The sequence below is a fragment of the Ptiloglossa arizonensis genome, chromosome 2 (assembly GCF_051014685.1).
Source record: "Ptiloglossa arizonensis isolate GNS036 chromosome 2, iyPtiAriz1_principal, whole genome shotgun sequence".
Classification (NCBI taxonomy): Eukaryota; Metazoa; Arthropoda; class Insecta; order Hymenoptera; family Colletidae; genus Ptiloglossa; species Ptiloglossa arizonensis.
The window spans coordinates 27,456,980-27,478,564 of NC_135049.1; the positions used below are offsets into that span (position 1 = coordinate 27,456,980).

The 21,585-nt window shown below is 42.2% G+C and overlaps 2 protein-coding genes across 5 annotated transcripts; both read left to right on the forward strand.

The window, feature by feature from the left end:
• The first annotated feature begins 236 nt into the window (after positions 1–236).
• On the forward strand, positions 237–5,908 carry LOC143155050 (ribosomal protein S6 kinase beta-1). Its single transcript, XM_076327303.1, has 12 exons — positions 237–485; positions 599–639; positions 716–890; positions 1,486–1,569; positions 1,867–2,000; positions 2,083–2,145; positions 2,242–2,370; positions 2,456–2,546; positions 2,621–2,737; positions 2,821–3,060; positions 3,146–3,297; positions 3,373–5,908. Exons 1-12 carry the CDS (start codon positions 399–401, stop codon positions 3,428–3,430), a joined length of 1,371 nt encoding a protein of 456 aa, XP_076183418.1. The 5' UTR covers positions 237–398; the 3' UTR covers positions 3,431–5,908.
• A 913-nt stretch (positions 5,909–6,821) lies between these two features.
• On the forward strand, positions 6,822–15,764 carry LOC143155051 (uncharacterized). Of its 4 annotated transcripts, none has more exons than XM_076327305.1 (11): positions 6,822–7,130; positions 7,776–8,063; positions 8,258–8,404; positions 11,232–11,355; positions 11,451–11,550; positions 12,503–12,737; positions 13,147–13,378; positions 13,484–13,602; positions 13,678–13,821; positions 14,066–14,194; positions 15,124–15,764. In XM_076327305.1, the coding sequence occupies exons 3-11, from the start codon at positions 8,357–8,359 to the stop codon at positions 15,352–15,354; spliced, it is 1,362 nt and encodes a 453-aa protein (XP_076183420.1). In that variant the 5' UTR covers positions 6,822–7,130; positions 7,776–8,063; positions 8,258–8,356; the 3' UTR covers positions 15,355–15,764. The 4 variants fall into 4 exon arrangements, with proteins under 4 accessions (XP_076183420.1, XP_076183419.1, XP_076183421.1 ...); XM_076327304.1 differs by having other exon boundaries at positions 6,823–7,130; positions 7,776–7,995; XM_076327306.1 differs by lacking the exons at positions 6,822–7,130; positions 7,776–8,063; positions 8,258–8,404 and adding an exon at positions 9,974–10,401.
• The last annotated feature ends 5,821 nt before the right edge of the window (positions 15,765–21,585 follow it).

A 21,585-nucleotide genomic window follows, 5' to 3' on the forward strand; every position in this document is an offset into this window, starting at 1 on the left:
ACAATATCAACAATGTCGTGCATCGTCATCTTTTTGTATTAGTAAAATTGCGATGTTTAAACGGACCGCGGAACATGTCGAACGAAGACTTGGCAATAGCGCGTTGGAATTCCGTAGTTGTCGATTTCTCGTTGAATTTCGATCGCGTGCTCCGATTGGTCGAGAACGCCTACCCTCCCACTCCTATAACCACGCGATGACGAGTTTGTACAACCAATCGGAAAGTACGCAAGGCGAGGGTGTTTGGTATGCCCTGGGACGGGGCAGCTTGTTCACAGTAATTCAAGGTTTTGACCGTGTGACAATATTGTCGTACCATCGTCACTTGTTAGAGAAGAAGTAATTCGCCTTCTCGTCGGCCGCGAAATCTTGTCGGATTTAAGCTTGCTGTGCGTAGAATGGCCGCGGTTTTCGATATTGAATTGCACGACGTGGACACGGTAAATAGGGACGAGTCTGACGACGATGTTATCGAGATCGGCGAGGTAATTCTCCATCTGCACGCGATCAGCACACCAGTTTCTCCTTATCGTCATACATATTTTTTTTTCATTCCACGTTCCATAACATTTTCCTGTCCGTTTTTCTTTTTACGTAGGAAGAGTACGATGCGAATCCAAACGTGAACGAGATAAGCGAGTGAGTAAACCTTTTCCTGGTTGGCATATGACCGTCGTATTCAGCTTCGTGGTAATGACAATGTTACATTTGATAGATCGGAAGGTGTCGAAACGGTACCCATATCGGAACAGAATGTCAATCGCGGACGAGAAAGGGTCGGACCTCAGGATTTCGAACTTTGTAAAGTTATTGGGAAGGGTGGTTATGGCAAGGTCTTTCAAGTGCGAAAAATAACGGGCAATGACAGCGGCACGATCTTCGCAATGAAGGTAAGAAAGAAACGTCGATTTATTCTCTTTGTTTTTTAATTGATTTATGATTGATGTCATAATGTCTATAGTAGAATATATTGAACAAATTTTAATTTTAATTCTTGTAAAATTTCAGTTTAATGTTATGCTCAGAATTATGTAAGTTCTTTGTTTCCCTTTGTCTCTTAATGCATCCTTGAAAGTAATTGCAATTTTTTATTGATTTTTGTTTTAAATATAGTTTAATTGATTTTCTATTTTCACCTTTATGAATTTCATAAAGTAGAAGATACAATGTTTAATGAAGAATCTATTATTTAAGGTATTGCATTATTTATTGAGTCCTAATTTGAGAGTTGAAAGAATATTTAAAGTGTAGTTGTTATTTTTTTTTCATAGTTATTTGTCATTAGTTATTTATACTTAAGAAAAAGTATATTAAGACAATGTATTAAGAATTAAATGAAATATATTTGTCTTTCATTTAGTGTTTAATGTACTAAAATGAAAATATACTTAGAATATTAATTTTTTACATAATATATCATTTGTAATTTTACTATTAGTTTATACATTTCTTTAATTTATCTTAATGCATTTATTTAAAAAATAGGTATTACGTAAAGCCTCTATTATAAGGAACCAGAAAGACACTGCACATACTAAAGCTGAGAGAAATATTTTGGAAGCTGTAAAGGTAAGTTTAAATAACACAGATTTAAATCTATGATATTTAAAAAAATCAGACGATATTTATAATTTTTTGCCGTCTGATTCTTTACGTTACATCATTTTAATTAGTAATGTAAATTAATAGTGGTACTAGTCAAGGAAATATCTATACTTGTAATGGTATTTAAGAAATGTCAAGCATATTCTTCTTCCTTTTTCATCAGTAGTGATTATATTGTTATTGTAATTCTTGAGCTATTATTTTATTGAGTAAAGTAAAACAAAAAATACATTCAAACATATGTATATTTGTATATGGCAGCACCCGTTTATAGTGGACCTTATGTACGCTTTTCAAACGGGAGGCAAATTATACTTGATCTTGGAATATATGTGTGGTGGTGAATTGTTTCGACATTTAAATGCTGAAGGCATTTTCCTTGAAGAAACTGCATGGTGAGTAAAACAATAGTTACTATAATTTGAACTGTAATATGGTACCTAACAAAAGAACTGTATATCTATTTTATTTGTGCAGTTTCTACATATCGGAAATAATATTGGCTTTACAACATCTCCATATACAAGGAATTATTTATAGGTATTTTGATCTTTTTCTAAATATGAATTTAATGTTGAAGTATATCACTGTTATGCTTTTGATCTGATAGTTGATCTATTATTAACAAATTTTCAGAGATTTGAAACCAGAAAACATATTATTAGATGCAGATGGACATATAAAATTAACCGATTTTGGTTTGTGCAAAGAACACATACAAGATGGTACTGTTACACATACATTTTGTGGTACCATAGAATATATGTAAGAAAATTTCAATTAATATAATTGTAATTAAAATTCTTTAGTATATTAATATTTGTATTAATGTTATGTATTTCAATAAAAGGGCTCCAGAAATTCTTACACGAAGTGGTCATGGTAAAGCAGTTGATTGGTGGAGCCTTGGTACTTTAATGTATGATATGCTTACAGGTTCGGTAAGTATCATTGAAAACATTTATATAAATTAATGTACTTAATAACTTATACATTTTTTATATTAAATTTATAGCCACCATTTACATCTGATAATAGAAAGAAAACCATTGAAAAAATCTTGCGTGGTAAGCTAACTCTTCCACAGTATCTAACACCTGATTCCAGGGATCTCATCCGGAAATTGTTGAAGGTTAATTTTGCAAATTATACAAGTTACAATTCTTTAAAGTATTCATTGACATAGGACACATATTCATATTCATTTTTTTATAGAGACAAGTTGCACAAAGATTAGGATCTGGTCCATCAGATGCAGAACAAGTAAAGGGTCACCAATTTTTCAAGCATATCAATTGGAACGATGTTATTTCTCGAAAATTAGAACCACCTTTTAGACCAATGTTAGCAAGTGATGATGATGTGTCTCAATTTGATAAAAAGTTCACGACATCCGCACCTATAGACTCTCCCGCAGAATATACGTTAAGTGAATCTGCTAACAGAGTATTTCAAGTGCGTTCTTATGTATCTTTTGTTTTAATTAATTCACAACAAAGATTCATTTTATCATCAGCTAACAAAGTTTGGTTTATTTCAGGGTTTTACATATGTGGCACCTAGTATACTAGAGGATATGTATTCACAACCGCGAGTTATAAATGCTAGAAGTCCACGTAGAAGCAATATACGTGGTTTTTCGCCGAGGGGAACACACTTTAATTTACATAATACACACTTACAAAATTATAGGTAAGTGTACTTTTTTATACTAATAATACGTCATAATATCGTGTGTTGGACATTTACGATCATGAAAATTTATAGACATAATGGAGTTGGACATGGCAACATGGAAGATACAGAAATGATCGAAATAGGCTAACTGCCACTTCTTTCATAGTGGAAAATGCTTAGCATTTCGGCCTAACTGCTGAATATCCATGACCAATCCTTGTGTCTCAGGGAGGGATTTTATAAAGATATAGATGGAGTAGCAAAAGGATAGGTCCAATATCCAGTACTTCATTGGATGTTCAGCAGTTAAATTTAGCTAATTTTTTTTTTAAATCAAATTAATTATAATAAAGGTACTAATTAAGATTATGCTTTAAGAGAACAGCGACGCAGCAGTTATTTGGTAGCACGTAATAAAGTATATATATGTATATATATATGTATACATACATATACATATATGTAGTGTGTGTGTATGTACGCATTTGTATATACATACACTGTATGCACTACATATTTGTGAGTGAAAAATTTGGATGGTAAATAATCAAGAAGGAAAGATTTTATTTACTTATTTGTCGTTGGTTACGATGTACTGAACATTCTAACAAGATCCATTATTCGCATACATTATAGTCAAAATATTGCACACGTTTCATTAACCTGTTAATATGTAATGACCTATTATGTTTTGTACATAAGATCTGCAGGTTGGTTGGATATTCATATATAGATACAAACGTCATTTATGCTAAGTGCGACAGACTGAAAAATTCCAGCACTTTTAGAGACACATAAATTATGCTGTTAATACAAGTTTGAGGTTCAACCATCCTGTTACACATGTATATTTAACAATCTGTACACGGCGTATGCAATTTTACCGCAGTGTACGTAGTGCTTAAATGTGATGGATTAAAATGGACAAAAGACAAATAGACTTAATGACAAGACTCACAGCTGCCACAACCGCTCCGCCGCTCAAAATTCCATATCCGGTCATTCATTTAAAAAAAATATTTTCAGCAGTAATAACGTTTCCATGGCAATAATGTAAACAATAATGAGTCTGCATGATAGTCATAGACAGTATTTATGTAATACTGCAACGGAATTGCATTTGTACAATTGAAAGTTCCTAAGAAGTGTGAGTTTAACTGCAACATACTCCGTTCTTCAAGTATAAAAATATTTTTTGGTAGAAGTACTCGTTTATCCATATATATAAAAGTTACCTTTATTTAACCATTTATGCCTTCTAGGAAAAAAAAACAAATCTTTATTGTGGTTCCATGTAATAAACAAAAGATTTAGTGTGTAAACAAGTTACCATGGTAACAATGTTACTGCGAAACGTTCACTTTCCACTAATACGAGAATACATTTCACATTTACGCTCGTGTTCACACGCTGTTCAGTGTGTCATCATATTGTCACAATTTATTTAAATAATATCTATTCGTTACGTATATTTGTACATTATTAAACACTAATATATATATTGGTTTGACGTACACACGATATAGTAAAGATAAAATAGTGTAAAGGATAAGTGTTTAGAGTGACTATTGGTCACTCACCGGAAAACTACCCAAGTGTTCACAGGCCATGCTAGCCGGCATTACAATTTTAACTATTTACAGCGAATACCATGGTCGAAATGTTAAATCGGTAAATAGAATTTTCTCTCGCGAGTATCCAGCGTTTATCGAAAGATCTCTCTGCTGCGAATTTGATATATTGCATTTCGACTATGCATAAACGAAACAAATGCGTACGATATACGCATCTGATTATACTATTTGCAATAGTATTGTATTATAAAGAGGTGTGTATTCGGAGAGGATAATTTATAAAACACATTTTCTGTATGTATCGAAACGTATTTTCGATGTTGAAACGAGAATCTGTCTACAGAGTGGTTCTAGTACTGTTCATCGTGTTTACCGTTCAAGGAGATTTCAGTCATAGAATATCAGAACTTGCCATGTAAACGATGTTAATATTTTGTTACATCGTTAAATCAGGTTTAGAGAGAATGAAATTAGTATTTAATTAAGAACGATGAAAGAGACAATTACGTAAATAGTAATGTCACAGTGTATTACCATATCTATTTAATGTACGATAATTTTTTATTCGTTTTTTAATAACTAATAACATTATACAAGTTCAGTATCGTTTTGAAACGTATTACCGTTTACGAGGAACTTCATCGTTTATATAATGAACTTTGTAGGTAGATTCTGCTAATCAACCTTGGTGCTGATACTCATTAATTTGATTCGATTCTAAATGGCCTGAATACCATAAATTCATTTTTATACCTTAAAAGAAACAGTTATTACAGCATGTAATGTTCTATTTAGATCTTGTATATTGTGTTTTCTCGTAGCGTTCGAAAGCGTACGAACGAATTTAGCGGAAATTAAGATTTATTTTTCACGTTTTTCTTTTCCATTGTATAATATGAAAAGAAGCGTTATGGTTACCCGAGGCACAAGATATGTTAGTTAAGTGCTTAAAGAATATTATCGAATGATGTGTAAACAAAACTAGCCATTGGCCAGAAGTGATAAATGGTTTAATGCTTCCAATTAAAAGAAATATAGATTCTTCAATTGACTTTCTGCTATCATGGTTTGTATCCTTTAAATCGTATTTACAAATAAATATAATGATTTGTGACGTAGTTTTGTCGTATGTGTTGACCGTCATCTTATTCTTATTCCACAGAAAATCGAATAAATTAAAAAATTTTGAACTTGGTGCTATTTAAATGTCCCGCCAACATCATCATAATGGTAGGTATTATGTACACCGCCTATTTGCATTCTCAGAAAATTCTTATATCTATTCGATTCAACGGAATTCTTTCAAGTTAAAAAGTAATGTTGCTATATATAGAGAATAAAATTGTTCTTCGCATAACTTTTTAAAGATTAACCTACAATTCGTATTACCATATGTTTACAGTTTCACAAAAGTCTACCAGGGTGGCGTTAGTGCTGATCCTTGAGGATTAATGTCACGATTACCGATTAATTATTATAAGCAGCGCTACTACCAATTACTGGTGTTTGATTGATCTAACGATAACGGAGGTATTTCAAGAAATGTTTCCCAACGACTTTAACGAAACTTCACGGTAGATAGACAATCGAAAGATATTAAGAAATTACATTCCATTGAAAAGAAAGGAATTTTACGAAATATCCATAACGGACGTAATACTGATTTTTTAAGGGTTACGTTTTAATTCGTACTGTCCCCCATTAAAGTTTCGCGAATGTGATTATACATTAGACGTGGTAATTGTATTTACCATTGAGAGCATTCACCGTTGGTTGCAAACAGCTAATTTCGCCCAAAGAACGTTTAGTTTTCGCATAATGTGTCATTCTAATGCCTCGTTGTGCGCACGTGTATGCAACGAGAATGAAGAAACATCGTAATTTGCGTGGGCGCGATGGTGCGTGGTTGAGAATTTACGGACAGTCGAACGGATCGCAGATGATCCAGCTTGATCGTCGTCGCTCGCCTGGTCTATGGTCACGACATGTGAGCGCGTAAATGGCATCGCCTTGCGAGATCGTGCATCCTTCCGTTCGCGGCGACTGATAGCTATCCAAAGGCGTAAACGCGTAACATACGAACGCGCATTAAGATCGCGAAGGCGTGTAGCTGCAATTCCAGGCCATCGAGCATTCGCATCGATGTTGGCCTCGAGAGTCGATCGTTTCGAAGTCGTGCCACGAAAAGTGATTTCGAGGAAATGTTCGAAGTGTCGATAACGTTAAAATCGAACAATTATTAGAATAATTTTTTGCGAGTGTGGTCGACATCAGGTACGAATCGAGTTTATACTTAGTGATATACGAGTCGTTAATATTAATCGAGATTAGAGTAAAGGGTTTAATATACCAGGAGTGTGTACTGAATCGATATCAATCGACAAAGACGAATTTCGATTCGGCGTCTGAACGGTGTCTTTGCTTTCTCGATGTTACGGTCGGATTATACTAGAGTTCCTTTGAAAATAAGTGGATCTAAATTTCAATTGGACCAACGTTAACTGCCAGGTTTGAAGATTTAAATTAGGCCTTGGTTATGTGGGGCCTATCTTTGGCCCCGCTAATACAGAGGGTCTAGGGCACGTAATTTGGGAAACTTTGCATGTCACGAATAAAAACGTGAAAACTCTTATATACAAATGTTTTTACAATATAAAAAAGTATAATATTGTTAATATTTTCTGTAAAGTACTATCCAATTCTTTTGGTTAAAAAATTTGTATTATATTTAGGTTAACGTTTCGGGTGTAGTCAACTTTTTGCTTCTTTTTTTTAATATTATAATCTAAGGAATAATAGAAACGGTCGGATTTAGATTATGAATGCGTCGTAGCTGAATTTTAAGATTAAACCTAGGATGGGTGTACAATCGTCAACAAACGACACGGTGGGTGATTCATCGCGATAATTTGAATACAGGTTCGCGGTCGTCTTGAATCGGTTGATCGAGTGCCAGCATCGAGAACGACGTTAGTGTCGCGGCTCACTTCCGGTCCTCAACGCCGGTAAAACGAAACTGCAATCGAACGAACGATTATTTCGAATCTTTTCAACGAATCCACGAGTATATTGGAGATTTTTCAAATTCGAAGTGATTTCCACGAAATTTCCCGTAACTTTGCCATGTACTGGAAGAAAGGTTAGTCAAAACTGGTCGTGATCTCATCGATTAACCCCATCGATAATTTTATACGCCATTATTGACACGTGAGTCCATATTGGAAACGTAAACGTAATTTTGATTGGTCGAATCTTAACGTACAATAAATCGAAACATCAATTTGAATTTTTTTGCTTAACGTAGATGGCTCGTTTCTCGAGTTACACGCTTTGCTAACCGATTTAATCGGGATTTATTGTTCGAGGATTTAAATGATAATCACAGCCTGTCTGTTTATTAGAATACGCAGTATAATTGAGGTTGTGCGATTGGTGCAGTGGTTCGACGATCTCTTCAACGGATTTTAACGATACTTTTAATCGGATAATAACCGTTCAAGATGGTCCGCGTTGCACGCTTGTCTCATACGAAGGAAGAAGCGTCCAAGGTGAGTTAATTAACGTAGCTAGCGATACAATAGAAAACACGTAGTTCGAAACGAAGATCGGTCTACCGTAAACTTCGTTTACCAAGAACGATGAATACATTTGCATGATATTGTGTTAGTCATAGATATTTGAGACTCGAACGAAAGCGGAACTGGGAGCCAAAACTGTCGCAGATTTTGACTCGACTTTCACCGGATGTTAATTTCATTTCTCTTATCGTTCACTTTCGATTGAACTCGATAATAATAATACGAATACAAGATATAAATCAAAAGGCTGTAAACGGAGAAAATGAAAGTAGCTAGGCATCGTGACAATAATCGCACCGGTATGGAATTAATCGTTGTCACGAAATCTCGTCCGAGTGTTAAAAATTAATTCGTCGATACTTGGGAAAGTTGAGTTCCGGAAATACGATTCAAGGTTATGATTTTTTTTTCACCAAGAAAACGACTCGCGTCGTTAAGTTTTATTTCCATTGTCGACGTGTTTTATATTTCGTGTTTTCGAAAACTGGTTGTTCAATGACACCGACACGGTCACGGATTTCAACGATGTCTGTGCATAATGCTACCATTACTACTTCCGTTAGCTAAGGTAGATTAAACATCGTACCACCGTCACGGGTCGCAGCGTTATCGTGTTCGATAAATAAAAGTTTATTGTTCCAAAGGGCAATTGATCTTGGTTTCAACGATTTACAGAAGATTTTCATTAATCTCGATGCATTAATTCGGAGCACGCTTACAAATTTTCCAAAAGCGTCTTCAAACTCACCTCGCGGATCACTCGGGGTAAAGTATATTCAATCTCGATCGATACGTTGGTTCGCGATGTAAAAAAATACTCATTTTAAATTTAGATTCTAGGAGCGAACGATCGATGGAACCGATCGTCGTCGAAGTCTCGATTGCCTCGAATTTGGTCCTCGTGGGAAGAGCTATACATTACACTTAACGGAAGGCGATCGATACACGTTGGATCCACTTCTCGTATACGCATCTCTTTACGACGACTCAGGATCGAATCGACCATCATCAACCACTCCAACCGAGATCTCATCGCCTCTAATCAAAATTCACCTCTGGTCCATCGTCAGAGACTCGATTGCCTTAAATTTACTTCCCGCGAGAAGAGCTGTACAAACAGTGCTCTCGATGGAAGAAAATCGATACACGTCGAATCTATTTCTCTGCACTCGCATACTTTTAACGAATTCAACACCTCGAATCGATCGAACTCTCAATCGTCACAAATTGATCTCTCCCGTTAGATCTACGTAGATAAACACTCGACGAAAGACAATCGTCTCACGGATATACTCTAATCGATAACTCGTACGATCGAATCGATCACCACGAATTCGTTAATTGTTCCCCGACACGGTTCTCCTTCGCGTTATCGAGTCGGTTACATTTCGAGCGCTTTCTCAGCGATCAAGGGAGCGACCCAACCGCGGGAATCGCGTTCGAAATCATCGTTAGAGGGAGGGTAGGTGGGGGTGGGGGGTGGGGGGAGGGGATGTAACACGCCCGTGTCGGACAATTTTCGGATCTACCACTGAAAGCGTGTTTCGGCGACACCCGAGGATGACTCCCGTCGGATATTTCAGTCCACTGTTAGCGCGGTGCAGCGCGCATTAATACGTATGTAAGCTGGTATCGTGTGGCTCTGTATATTCGCGTTCGTTTCGCTCGCTCGCTCGCTCGCTCGCTCGTGGCCGTGCCGTCTATTATTAGTCGACAGTCATCGGAGTCGGCTCTAACGTGCGCCGCGAGCCACAACGCGGAAAAAGCTGGAAGAAAATTCGACGAGAAAACACCGAACCCGCGAGATTTTCGTGCGAGCACGTGCCACCGACACACCGTACCACGAGCGTGGACCGTTCGGCTACCTCGCCGTACGTGTTGCCACCGCCACCCACACCGGAACGTGGATTTCCATCCGATAGATTCTCAAGGCCCTTGGAAACGATGATTCTCGCACGCTTTTCACTGTGAGTCCGCTCCCGTTGTCTGGTTACTGCGTCTTTTGGCCTCTGCGACCCCTCTGGCGATCAAGGTCCCTTTGTTAGGAGCACATTATACGAACAGCTTCGCTCGTCGCCGGGAACGACTCTCAGACCGTCGCGGGAGGCTCACCGTGGCACGTTATCATCGCGGGTGATTGATACCCCGAACGATTCCGTTTCAATTCGTGAACGATTGTATCGCTGTGGTAGGTCGTGAGAAGGAACGGTTATCGGCACCGAGTGGATGCGTTTCGAGTATTTACGTTTCGTTCGAGGGACACCACCGTCCGGGATCTCATTGATCGACGATTATCCCCTACGTTGAATTATCGGTACTTTGAATCGATACTTGCTCGAAAGTGTATATACGTATGTATAGATTTAGGAGTTCGTCTCAAGGACTCGATTGATAAAAGGATTCGTTGGTATCGTTGGACGATTATTTGTACACGGAGATCGTACGGATAGTTTAAATTCGATATTTTGTGGAAACTCGATACGTGGAGCTGGTCGTATGTTCGAATCGTTAGATGCAAACGAGTATCGAACCTCGTTGAAAACTCGTGAAACGGTTGATTGTATTAATCGAAGTCGGGGCTCGAAGAAATATTGTATATTCAAGATAGTGATATTTTTATCGTATATTCGGCTTATATAGCGCGTCAAAGCGTTTAAAATATTCGACAAGTCATTCGAGTTAATAATACTTGAATTAGTTTCCGCGGTGTTTTAAATATAAAGTTATTCGGACGAATTGTATCGTACGGATACGTATCGTTACAAATTTTTACATCTTTTCCATTCTTTCGTTTCAGATGAGGGATGCTGTTCCGCATAAAGGAAACAACAACAACAACAATAATAATAATACTAATAATAATAACAACAACGTGACTACCTTGAAAAGCAAGCCCTCCTTGGAAATTTATCGACCCCCAGGTTTGTATTTTCTTTTGTTTCTGGTTCGGGTACTGAGATTCGCGATCGATACGAAACATGAGAAAATTAAATACAAGAATCGATTGTTCTTTTAGGCGGAAGAACGGAAGGAACCACGGCGAACGTCACTAATCCGCGACTAAACGTACACGCCAAGGAGTTCACTATGAAGCAGAACGATTCGCATCCTTCTAAGTGAGTATAAACTACTTACGAAATAGTTGAGACTCGGTCGACGTATCGGGAACGTTCCGAGGAATGCCTAGAAAGCCAGCGAATATGAAATTCTTGTAAATGGGATTGATTTTGAAGAGTTTCCTCCAGGTGGAAGCACGGAAAAGGATACACGTTTCCGTAACACGATTTCTCGCAAGCCCTCGATGCTGTTGTTTCGCAGCTTTAGAATCTCGAAACCCGATACGATCGGGTTCTAGTTTCTTCGATTCGATTTAATCCCCAAGTCGCCGCTCTTCGATAATATTTTTCCATAAAGTTGCCGAGAGATTTCCACCGAGACATCGAGCAGTAAATTACACTCCCGTTCGTGTTAATAACTCCGTGCTCCGTTATGCTTCTCAATACACGTATATCGTAATGGACCGGCATCGATAAAATTGTAAAAAATTAATCGCAATTGTATCAATGTCAATAATACGTTCGTGTAACGGTTTGAAAAGCAATCTCTGCTCCATGGAATAAAATTTGAATATATTTCAAGACCATGGTCGATAAATCGTTACCCCGTTGGTACGGAATATACGCTAAAATAAAAAGATAAAGAGGTATCAATGCAAATGAAAATACCTCCACACGGAGAGAGAAGAGAGGACGACCGTAATGTCGAAACCAGATTCATTTTTTTTAAGTCCCTTGCGCAACCTCGATGTTACAGATTAGCATTCGCATCGGCGCGCGAAGTGAAAGATAGTGTGCAGGATTAGGTCAACGTGTATTGCAACGGGCCACTTTAATAAGCTGTTGATCCTTAGCGTTAAATGGTGTTGCGTCAGGAATACAAAACGAGCTTTGCATCCACGTAATAAGCTCCCGACGTTTTATGGTCACGATAAAAGAGAAAATGAACCACCGTTCGCGATTCACCTTGCATCCGAAGTAATCGGTTCTTAATGAGCTTACTTGATTCCAGGTCTCGGACGAATGCTTCAGAGCGATCCCCGTATTATTTGCAACACAGCAAATCGAGCGGCAATGTGCACCGGTATCTGTACGCGCAGCAACAGCAACAGATCCAGCACACCCTTCAGCAGCAACAGCATCATCAAACGTCTCGTCACTCCCAAAGCAGTCATCACTCGACGAGTTCGTCACTGCGACAATCGCATCCGCTCGACACGTCCGCGTCGAGTGGCAATATTTTACATGTAAGCACCGGCTACTAAAAACTACGATCCTAGATGGAGAGTGGGAGCTGGACAAAACTCGTACACAACTTTCAAAGTTGGAAAAAGTTGTCTAGCGAAAGCTACGCTCTTTTTCTATCGAATGAAATGTAAGAAAGTCGAACCGAGAACGAAAGATAAGATAAATTATCTATTGGCTATTTACCTGCACCTTGCCGATTAAAATAGCATAAACTGTTGATCCTTTGTCCGATGATTATGAATCGATTAATTTAAATATACGATCAATATAAGGTATCGACAAATTAAATTTGGAAAAGGGATAATTTTTTCATATTGAAAACTTAGCGTCTTTGATTCTTTGTAACACGAACATGTGTATGCGATTTGTCGAACAATTTATGTATCTCGAATTTATATTGTAAAACAGGGCTCAGGAAGGGTCCACTTCAACATGGATCAGAACGAAGTTAAACCGAATGCCATGAAACCTGGCAGACTCACCAAATCGTTATCCTTCGTCTCCACGTATAGCCTGAAACGATCGAAGAGCCTAAACGCAGCCGACGTGTTGGCTGCGAAGGCAGTGAATATCTCAGACGCGTCCGAATTGGGAAAATTCCCCTCAGCGATTCAGGACACGCTCTTGAGAGCCATTGAAGGTACAAAGAACCGTCCAAACCAGAAATTTTGCATCCCAGAGCCTCACTCGCATACAAACGCAACGTTTAAATAGAATATTAATTGATCGTAACATTTTTCCATAGATCCAAATCTGTTGAACGCGAGAGCCTTGATGGAATTGGTGAGACACATCCTGGAGAGGGTCGTCGAGAACCGCAAATACGCTGAACCGGCGGCGAAAATATGTATCACGATTATAGAGGTTACTATTTGTTGATTAGTGTTGTAAGCTCGATCGCAATCCTGTATCTAATTGTCGCGAAATCTTTGTATACAGAAAGAAGCCAAGGAAACTTTCCTGGAATCCTTGTTGAACACGTGTCAACAATGGTACCAGGATCGCGTGAAGATACTCTACGACGGGTCCAGTTATCATCGTTACTCGGCCTTCATGACGTTTCTGAACGAGATGTACTGTCAGGTAGGACGTGTTCATCCGGGTGTGGTTTTTACCTTGTAGAGACCACTCTCTGTCGGACGGATGCTTAACAATGTTGAGTCACAAAAGCCCGTGGGTACTGTTAGGCCATCTTTAATTGATCCCGCAATCGATCATCGCGTTCCGCAACGTTACCTCCTTTACAGGCCATTCAATTTTTTGCACAAACGAGATTCGAAACGATCCACGCATCCGTCTTCATACATATGCATGATTATGGTTACAGTTAAAGCGGAGGCAGCTTCAGTTGAAGACACAACAGGAGGGCGTTCCTCCCGGACGTGTCCTTCTCACGTTGCTTTGGAAGTGCTGCCAGGATTGTTTGCAGCCTCCGGTTGTAAATTCTCTGGCCGAGGTGGGTCGAGCCTGACACCCGTAAAATTGAAATACTTTCAAGCGTGAAAGGCGTTTTTTACCGTTTAAAGGAATTCGAGGAATCGAGTTTAAGGTCATTCCGTGTAAACGTAAACCTTTCCAGTCCTGCACGAAGGTGGATTCGACATTGTATTCCGCTCTACTCGATCTTGTGTTTATTCTCTTACGCTACGATAGCGCACTTAATTCGATACAAATATATTATTATAAATGTGTCGTTAGACGTTACATTATAAAAATATACTCTGTATAATAATTTTACTCACAAACGGGTGGAGAAAAATATTTGTCACATCCATGTTAAAAATGAGTATTTTGTTTAATTCCACGTATTCTACCCGATGAAAGTACAAAAGTTTCGTGAGGAACCGTACGTTGCGGACGAATCATTTACTTACAAATAATTGCTGTAATTATGGTCAACTAGATTGGGTGGAGAAGCTTCTGGGAGTAAAACGCTGTCCCCACTTCGTCTCGCTGCACACGCATTGACATCAACTTACACAGAGTACATGTTGCACGTACACAATATGGCGCACAAGGGGGGGAAAGAGGCAGCGGGTCCCTATCTGTGTATAACGGGAGTCTCTGCCCAATTTAATTGCTCGAAACATGAACTGTTTGGAATTAAACGCTTTATTTAGCACACACGATTCCTTCTGATGTTTTCATCGCCTGGAATATGTAGATGTAAAAAAACAATACCTTGGAATTTCGAGACCAAGAATAATTCTCCGACAAATTATTGTTTCTATACAAATCAGTTCTATACATTCGGATGCGTAGACTCGTTTACAAAAGCTACGATTATTCTTTTTACACACAGTGATAACATTTATTTTGTTCGAATTAACATTCCACGTGTTTTTCTATCAATTTTAACACCCGTTATTTTTCCCGATTTTAAAGACGGACTGTCTCTTCTTCATCCTGACGTGCATCGGCAAGGATCTGGACACCGAATTGCCGGCCCAGTTGCAACAGCTGCTCGGGAGCTTGAGGGATGCATTCCTCGCGGAGGACACGATCCTACCGTCGGTCAGAAAGACTCTGCTGCAACTGATCGAGCTTCACGCCGCTCATTGGCAGCTTCCGGCACCGGCGGTCGTCTACTACTATCCCGGATCGACCTCGAAGTGATTCTCCACCTTTTCGGTTCCTCCGTCCATTCGTCGGTTCTGTGCGCGCGCGTGTCTGGTACGTGTGGACTTAAGTGAGTGTACGCTAATTGACAGGATTCTTTGTACTTGAATGCGCCGAGAGTGCGGATCATGCGAATAACAATGAAACGAACGCCGTTGGCAATGGCTCCGGGCAAAATGAGTCGCTCGAAGGTAATCGATAGCCCGGAGCGACTCGCGCGTTAAACCCGTGAACACTTACCGAGAGTGAGATGCACTCGGACGCATCCTTCGCGCGCCTATGTTATCTTCGAATGTTCATTTGTAACCGTGTCTCGCTGTATAGAGTCAAGGAGTACATCTCACTCGGGCTAGTTTAGATACGAGAGCTTTCCTGTATTGGAAAAATACAATTAATCGTCTCACGAGTGTTTATTCTTATATCTTTGTAATAACGGGAAATCTACGAATAGAGTAAGAATGATTGTACAACATCAATGGTACTTGGTCGACGTATCTTTTTTCTTTTTTTTTTAAATTGAACGATCGTATCCCTGCTACGAAACGACTGGCCGAAGGTACTTAATACTCCGCGGTTTGTTTATACTGGTGCGCAATGTTTGGCCAAATACCATTAATGTCGCAATGTTTGTTTGTACTCGTCTATAATTGGCCAATGTTTCGAACAGCCAATGTTTATACTTGCACATTTCTACAATCGACGTCCAATTCCCGCCGAAATTTGTCGTTTCGGCGATTATACGAGCGGCGTATAAAAACTTTCGCGCGGATCTAATAAAAACGTCTTCGTTTCGATTTTGCATGATCTCACGTTCGCTGATGTCGATTCGTACGTGTCGTTGAATCTCGATGACGAACGCCACTCGCGAAACTTTTGCTCGACCGAACGACTCGCGACACCGAGCGACCGTGATCTCGGGCTTACCGCGAAGAACGATCGTACAGAACGAGACGATGATTTTACGGACGATCGACGACGAGCCTGATCGCGAGGGATCGTTGAAAGGCTCGCGGTCGATCCCGAATCCGTTTCGTCCCCGATCGATGTCCGTTCTGGTCGCTCCGTGGCCCGTTGACACCAAGAATTTCGCATGTTTTTTCTTTTTTCGCGGTTTCGAATTAGAAATTATTTCGTTAGTAAGTCAATGGGTTAGGAAATCGGGACACACGGAACCGGTTCGTTGTTTGTCCTGGCCGCCGAATTATCGCGTCACGGCGAAGAATACACGTCGAGTGTGTTCACCTCACGACGAGGATTACAGGTTCACGGTTATAGGCATACATTAACGTTTGTACGCCGTGTGGAACGGAACGACGAGTGACCGAAGAACCTATTTATGCCTAAAGTAAACGTATTTCTTTTTTACATACCTTTGAAAGTTCGATCGCTCGGATTGCCTCCGGTAACAATACCGATTAATTTATCCGTAAAGGCTCTCTATACGTACGAAGATTTATTCTACCGACCCGTTTCTTTTCTTTTCCGCGAAAGAAAATTTTCCCTCGACAGAAATCGATCAAACTGTACATACGGAGAGCAACGCAAGGCATAAATGGGTCAGAGGAGCGTTCGTAGAAATCATCGTCGGAGGATCGATGAACCCCGAAAGATCGAGAACCTCGACAGAGACCAAACCTCGAATTTTCCTCGGCTTTTTCCGTGAGCAATACTGTGCTGCGAAGCATCGAAATTGAGTAAAAAAAAAAAAAAAAAAAAAATGAAACAAAAAAGATTAAAGAAAAAAGAAGAAAAGAGAAAAGAAGAAAAAAAAAAAAAGAATCGAAACTGTACTGAAATCGAATCGAATGAGAGCACGAGCGATCACTTGTCGAACGACGAACGTTGAATGAGTAACGACCCTTACGTGGAACGAACCGAATCTATATTTTACTCGCGACGATTTCTGTCTCGTTTACTTGACGAAACGCGGCGAAGTATGGCGACGGACGAAAGTCAACTTAATTCTCTCACTGTACCTATCGGTGTGACCTGGCTGCGTTAAACACGAAACGGAGGACAACGTCCTCCTTGAACGTCTTCCGTACGATATTCGAGCGGATTAGTAACGAATGTGAACGACTCGAATTAAAAAGAAATACAAGGTGCAAGAATTTTGTTTTAACTGATCGCTGGTGAATCGTTGTTACCGGTTAACGTTGATTTTCTTTCAGGTACGGGGAAACGGTGGTCGTTTCGTGAACGATACGCGGACGATTAACGAGGACTGTTGGCAAACGTCGATGATTCATAATAGAAAAGATGAAGAGGCTCGCTGGACGGGAGCGTGCGTAACCGTGTAGAAAAACGCGACAGATACTCTTAATAAGGAATATGCCCCGTCTGATCTCGAAATGCAATCGCCTTTGCCGATTCGTGCCAAGGGCGATAAAAATCGCCCGATAGCCGCGATCTCTCCGTCTTTCTTTCACCGGGTGAGCCTCAATCGCGGTGAGCGCGTCTCGAACGCGGTGAACGTTCGCGGTTCTTCGTCGTGGACGGTGCCAAATTTTTCAAATTCCCCGCGCATCGACACCCTCATCGAACGGAGCTGGTCCCAGCGGAGAACGATACGTCGCGCGCCAATTGAAAAATTCATTTTCTTCGTCGTTCTTCTTCGACGGATCGACGCGATCGAACGACAATCGAACAGAAATGAATGTATCGAATGATTGAAAAAACGATGAAATTTTTCAAATCGATACAGCTCGAGAATAAACTCAACGATGGTTTCGATCGTCCCGAAGATTTCAGGTTTCGTTACCGAGGGATATTATCGTTCCACGACTATCTGTAGCTTGCTACGCAGTAGGTGCAATTCAGAGTGACTTGGAATTTTAAATAATCTTTTTACTCTTTAAGTAAAAGTATGTTACAGAGGAGACACGTTTGTTTGGTGGTCCGAAATTCGTTGAAGAAACTTCTTAACATTTTTCAGACGTACCGGTGTTCAATAAATCGGATAACATACAGCGGAGATAATTTTTATCCGAAGGATAGAGGAAGTGTGCGCAATATCGTAAGGTCTCCTCGAGACCTTGATCGACCCTCAACCGGCGAGGTGGAGTAATTGCTCCATATCTGGTGAGACGAACCCTGATAAAACATCGGACATACGTTTCGTCCAACGCGTGATTGTGTTCCGCGCGTCGAGGTCGAATCGTTGTAAAATTAACGCGCAAAGTTCTTTCTAGACGATGGCTGCGACTCGTCGATTCGATCGACGATTTTCTTCGAAAGATTTCCATTGCTCGAGTTTCAGTGCTTTCCCAGTCTTCGGTGTCGATTCGAACACGCCATGATCCAGCGGAGGGTGAAGGAGCAAAATTCACGAGGAAAGCGAAACGTTCGCGATATCTCGTACCCGATTCGACCCAGCCACCACGTGTCGCAATCGCGACGTTTCGCGTCAAGGTTACATCCTTTCGTCCAGTTTCCAGGCAAACTCCATCGCCGCGAGATCTACGATAAACGCGATAAGCCGCGATGTTCCAACGACGAACGTCCTCATTTTCGTCCGATTGAACGTGCCTCGACACGAAGCGCGCAAAACTTTCCTGGGGCCCCGATCGCTGCAACTTCGAAAGGCCCCCGAGACGTGACTCACCTCGTCTCGCATCTAAGGTTAAGGTATTTAACCCCTAGCACGCGTTCCACGGATCCTTTTCGACCGGTCGGGACAACATAATGTTTTTCTCGGATCGATCCTCGTCGTTTCGATCGACACCGTGACGATACCATCGATTTTGTTTCAATAAGCGAAACAATTTCGCAAATGGTACCCAACGAATCGATTGCAACGGACCAACGTGCGCTGTGTATACTTTCATCGAGATCTGATATGAATTTACTTTTGCAGATGTGAAAACGGTTCCCTTTTTTTTCCATCGTTTACGTCGGATAAAATGATAAACAATGCTCCACGAGGTAGCCAACGAGCACACCCGAAGCGTAACGATGGACATCGACCATGCCCGACGAGCACACTCGGATCGAGGAGGGTTCGAGCGTACGCGACCGATGCTCCCGTATTTCCACGGTCCTCTCGTCGTAACGTACACGAGTTCCACGCATTCGGGACATTCTCGACCCGAGCACCGAGTTCGTACGCGAGCGGTACGATCGAACGGAAGAACGCATTAAGGTCGAACGGACCGCGACGAAAGAAAAGAAAAGAAAAGAAAAAAAAAAGAAGAAGAAAAGAAGGATATTACGAACCGTCACCGAGGCCCGACAAATCGAAGCTCTCGCGTCAAGGTCGCGCAGTTTTTATTCCTGCCCCTCGCCCGGGGCACACCGTGGTGGTTCTCGTCCCGTACGCGGAACGGATTTCCAGCGTTCCGTCGGTCCGCGACGTCGACCCGGGGCCACGGGACGTTTCGACGTTCGTCGCGGGTAGGTGCGTAGAGAGACGTCCGACGTCGACCTTGAAACACCCAGGTCGGAGAACCGAGAGAGGTTTCGCCTTGGGTAATCGGTGCCGCGGACTCGAAAACTAGGCCTGCGCCTGCGGTGACGTCGCCACCGCGGCGGCCGCCGGTGCGTCCCGTCGTCGATGTACACTCGCGAACGAGGATACCGAGACGGTGGACGGAGGGGGATAGAGAACGCCGAAGCACGGTGAGGAGCGCCGCGAACGACCCTGGTGGGGATAACTTGGAGAGGTGAGGAGGGGAGGGGAGAGCCGAGCAAGGGGGAGAGGGGGCGAGGTGCGTTCGCGGTAACGAAACAAATAGGCCGGCGACTTTCACCGGCGTATAGCCGTTCTCGGGCTACGACACACAGCCCCGACAATCGAGGCGCGCGCTCGCGCTCTTGGCCCAAACCGACTCGACGGTGTAGAGGGGCTACCCCTCGCTTCGTTCTCGTCGTCCTCGCGAGCAAACGGGTGGGGGGGAATCCTGGTCGGTGGCACCAGGGAGCGGAGACACACGAGGCATACCCGTGAGCGAACAGGGCCCACGATTCTTTTTCATTCGTTTGCCGCGTTGCGTCCACGTGTGTCGTCTCTCCGTACTCTGACGGTTGCGTCTCGCCTACGGTGGACTCCCTTGCGCTTCTCCGGTGGCGCGTTTATCCTCCACAGGGACTCCCAGTGGTCCCCCGACTGTGTGTCTCTCCTCCACCGGTCTCCCCGTAGTTCCATCTCGGTGCGTCCTATCTCCAGTGGACTCTCTGTCGTTCCCTGACGATGTGTCTCTCCTCCAGTGAACTCTCTGCTGTTCCCTGACGGTGTGTCTCTCCTTTACAGACTCTCGGTGCTTACCTGGCGGTGTGTCTCCCCTTCAAAGGACTCTCCACGATCCCCTGGCGACTCGTCTCTCCTGTAACGGACTCTCGGTGGTTCCCTGGCGGTGTGTCTCTCCTTCGGTGGACACTCCATTCTTTTTCTACCCCAACGGATCCTCCACGATTCCCTAGCTGCGTGTCTCCTCTTTAACGGACTCTCGTTGGTAACCTCGCGGTGTGTCTCTTCACCGTTACATTGTCCCACGATTTTCTAACAGCGTGTCTCTCCTCCATCGCATTGTCCCACGATTTTCTAACAGTGTGTCTCTCCTTCGCAGACTCTCCACGGTTCCTTGGCGTTGTGTCTCTCCTCCGACGGACCCTCGGTGATTCCCTGCCGGTGTGTCTCTCCTCCATCGGACTTCCTACACTTCCCTGCCGGAGTGTCTCTCCTCTATCGGACTTCCTACACTTCCCTGCCGGTGTGTCTCACCTCCATCGGACTTCCCACACTTCCCTGCCAGTGTGTCTCACCTCCATCGGACTTTCCACATTTCTCTGCCCGTGTGTCTTTCCTCCATCGTACTTCCCAGATTTCCCTGTCGGTGTGTCTCACCTCCAGCGGACTTTCCGCGGTCCCCCCGACGGTGTCTTTCCTCCGCGGACTCGTCAACCGAGCAGCGGTGTCTCTCCTCCACCGGACTCTCCCCAGTCGGTCCTCTCGGCGCACGTTCGTTCGTTCGTTCGCTCGCTCGCTCGCTCGCCCTGTTGGCTGAAATATCGCGCGGTGTTCGTTTCACCTTGCACGCCTCCGTGTGCCGTTCCACGGCACGTCGTGCCACGCCGTGCCCCCTCGTCCAGTCGACGTCGTTCCGCGCGGACGGACAGGATGCGTACACGCGCCCGCTGTTGCTGCTGCTGACTCGGACCCGTGCCACGCGACACCCCCGTAAGTCTACGACCGGGACATCCTATCAGGGTGGTGCCGTACACGCTGATAAC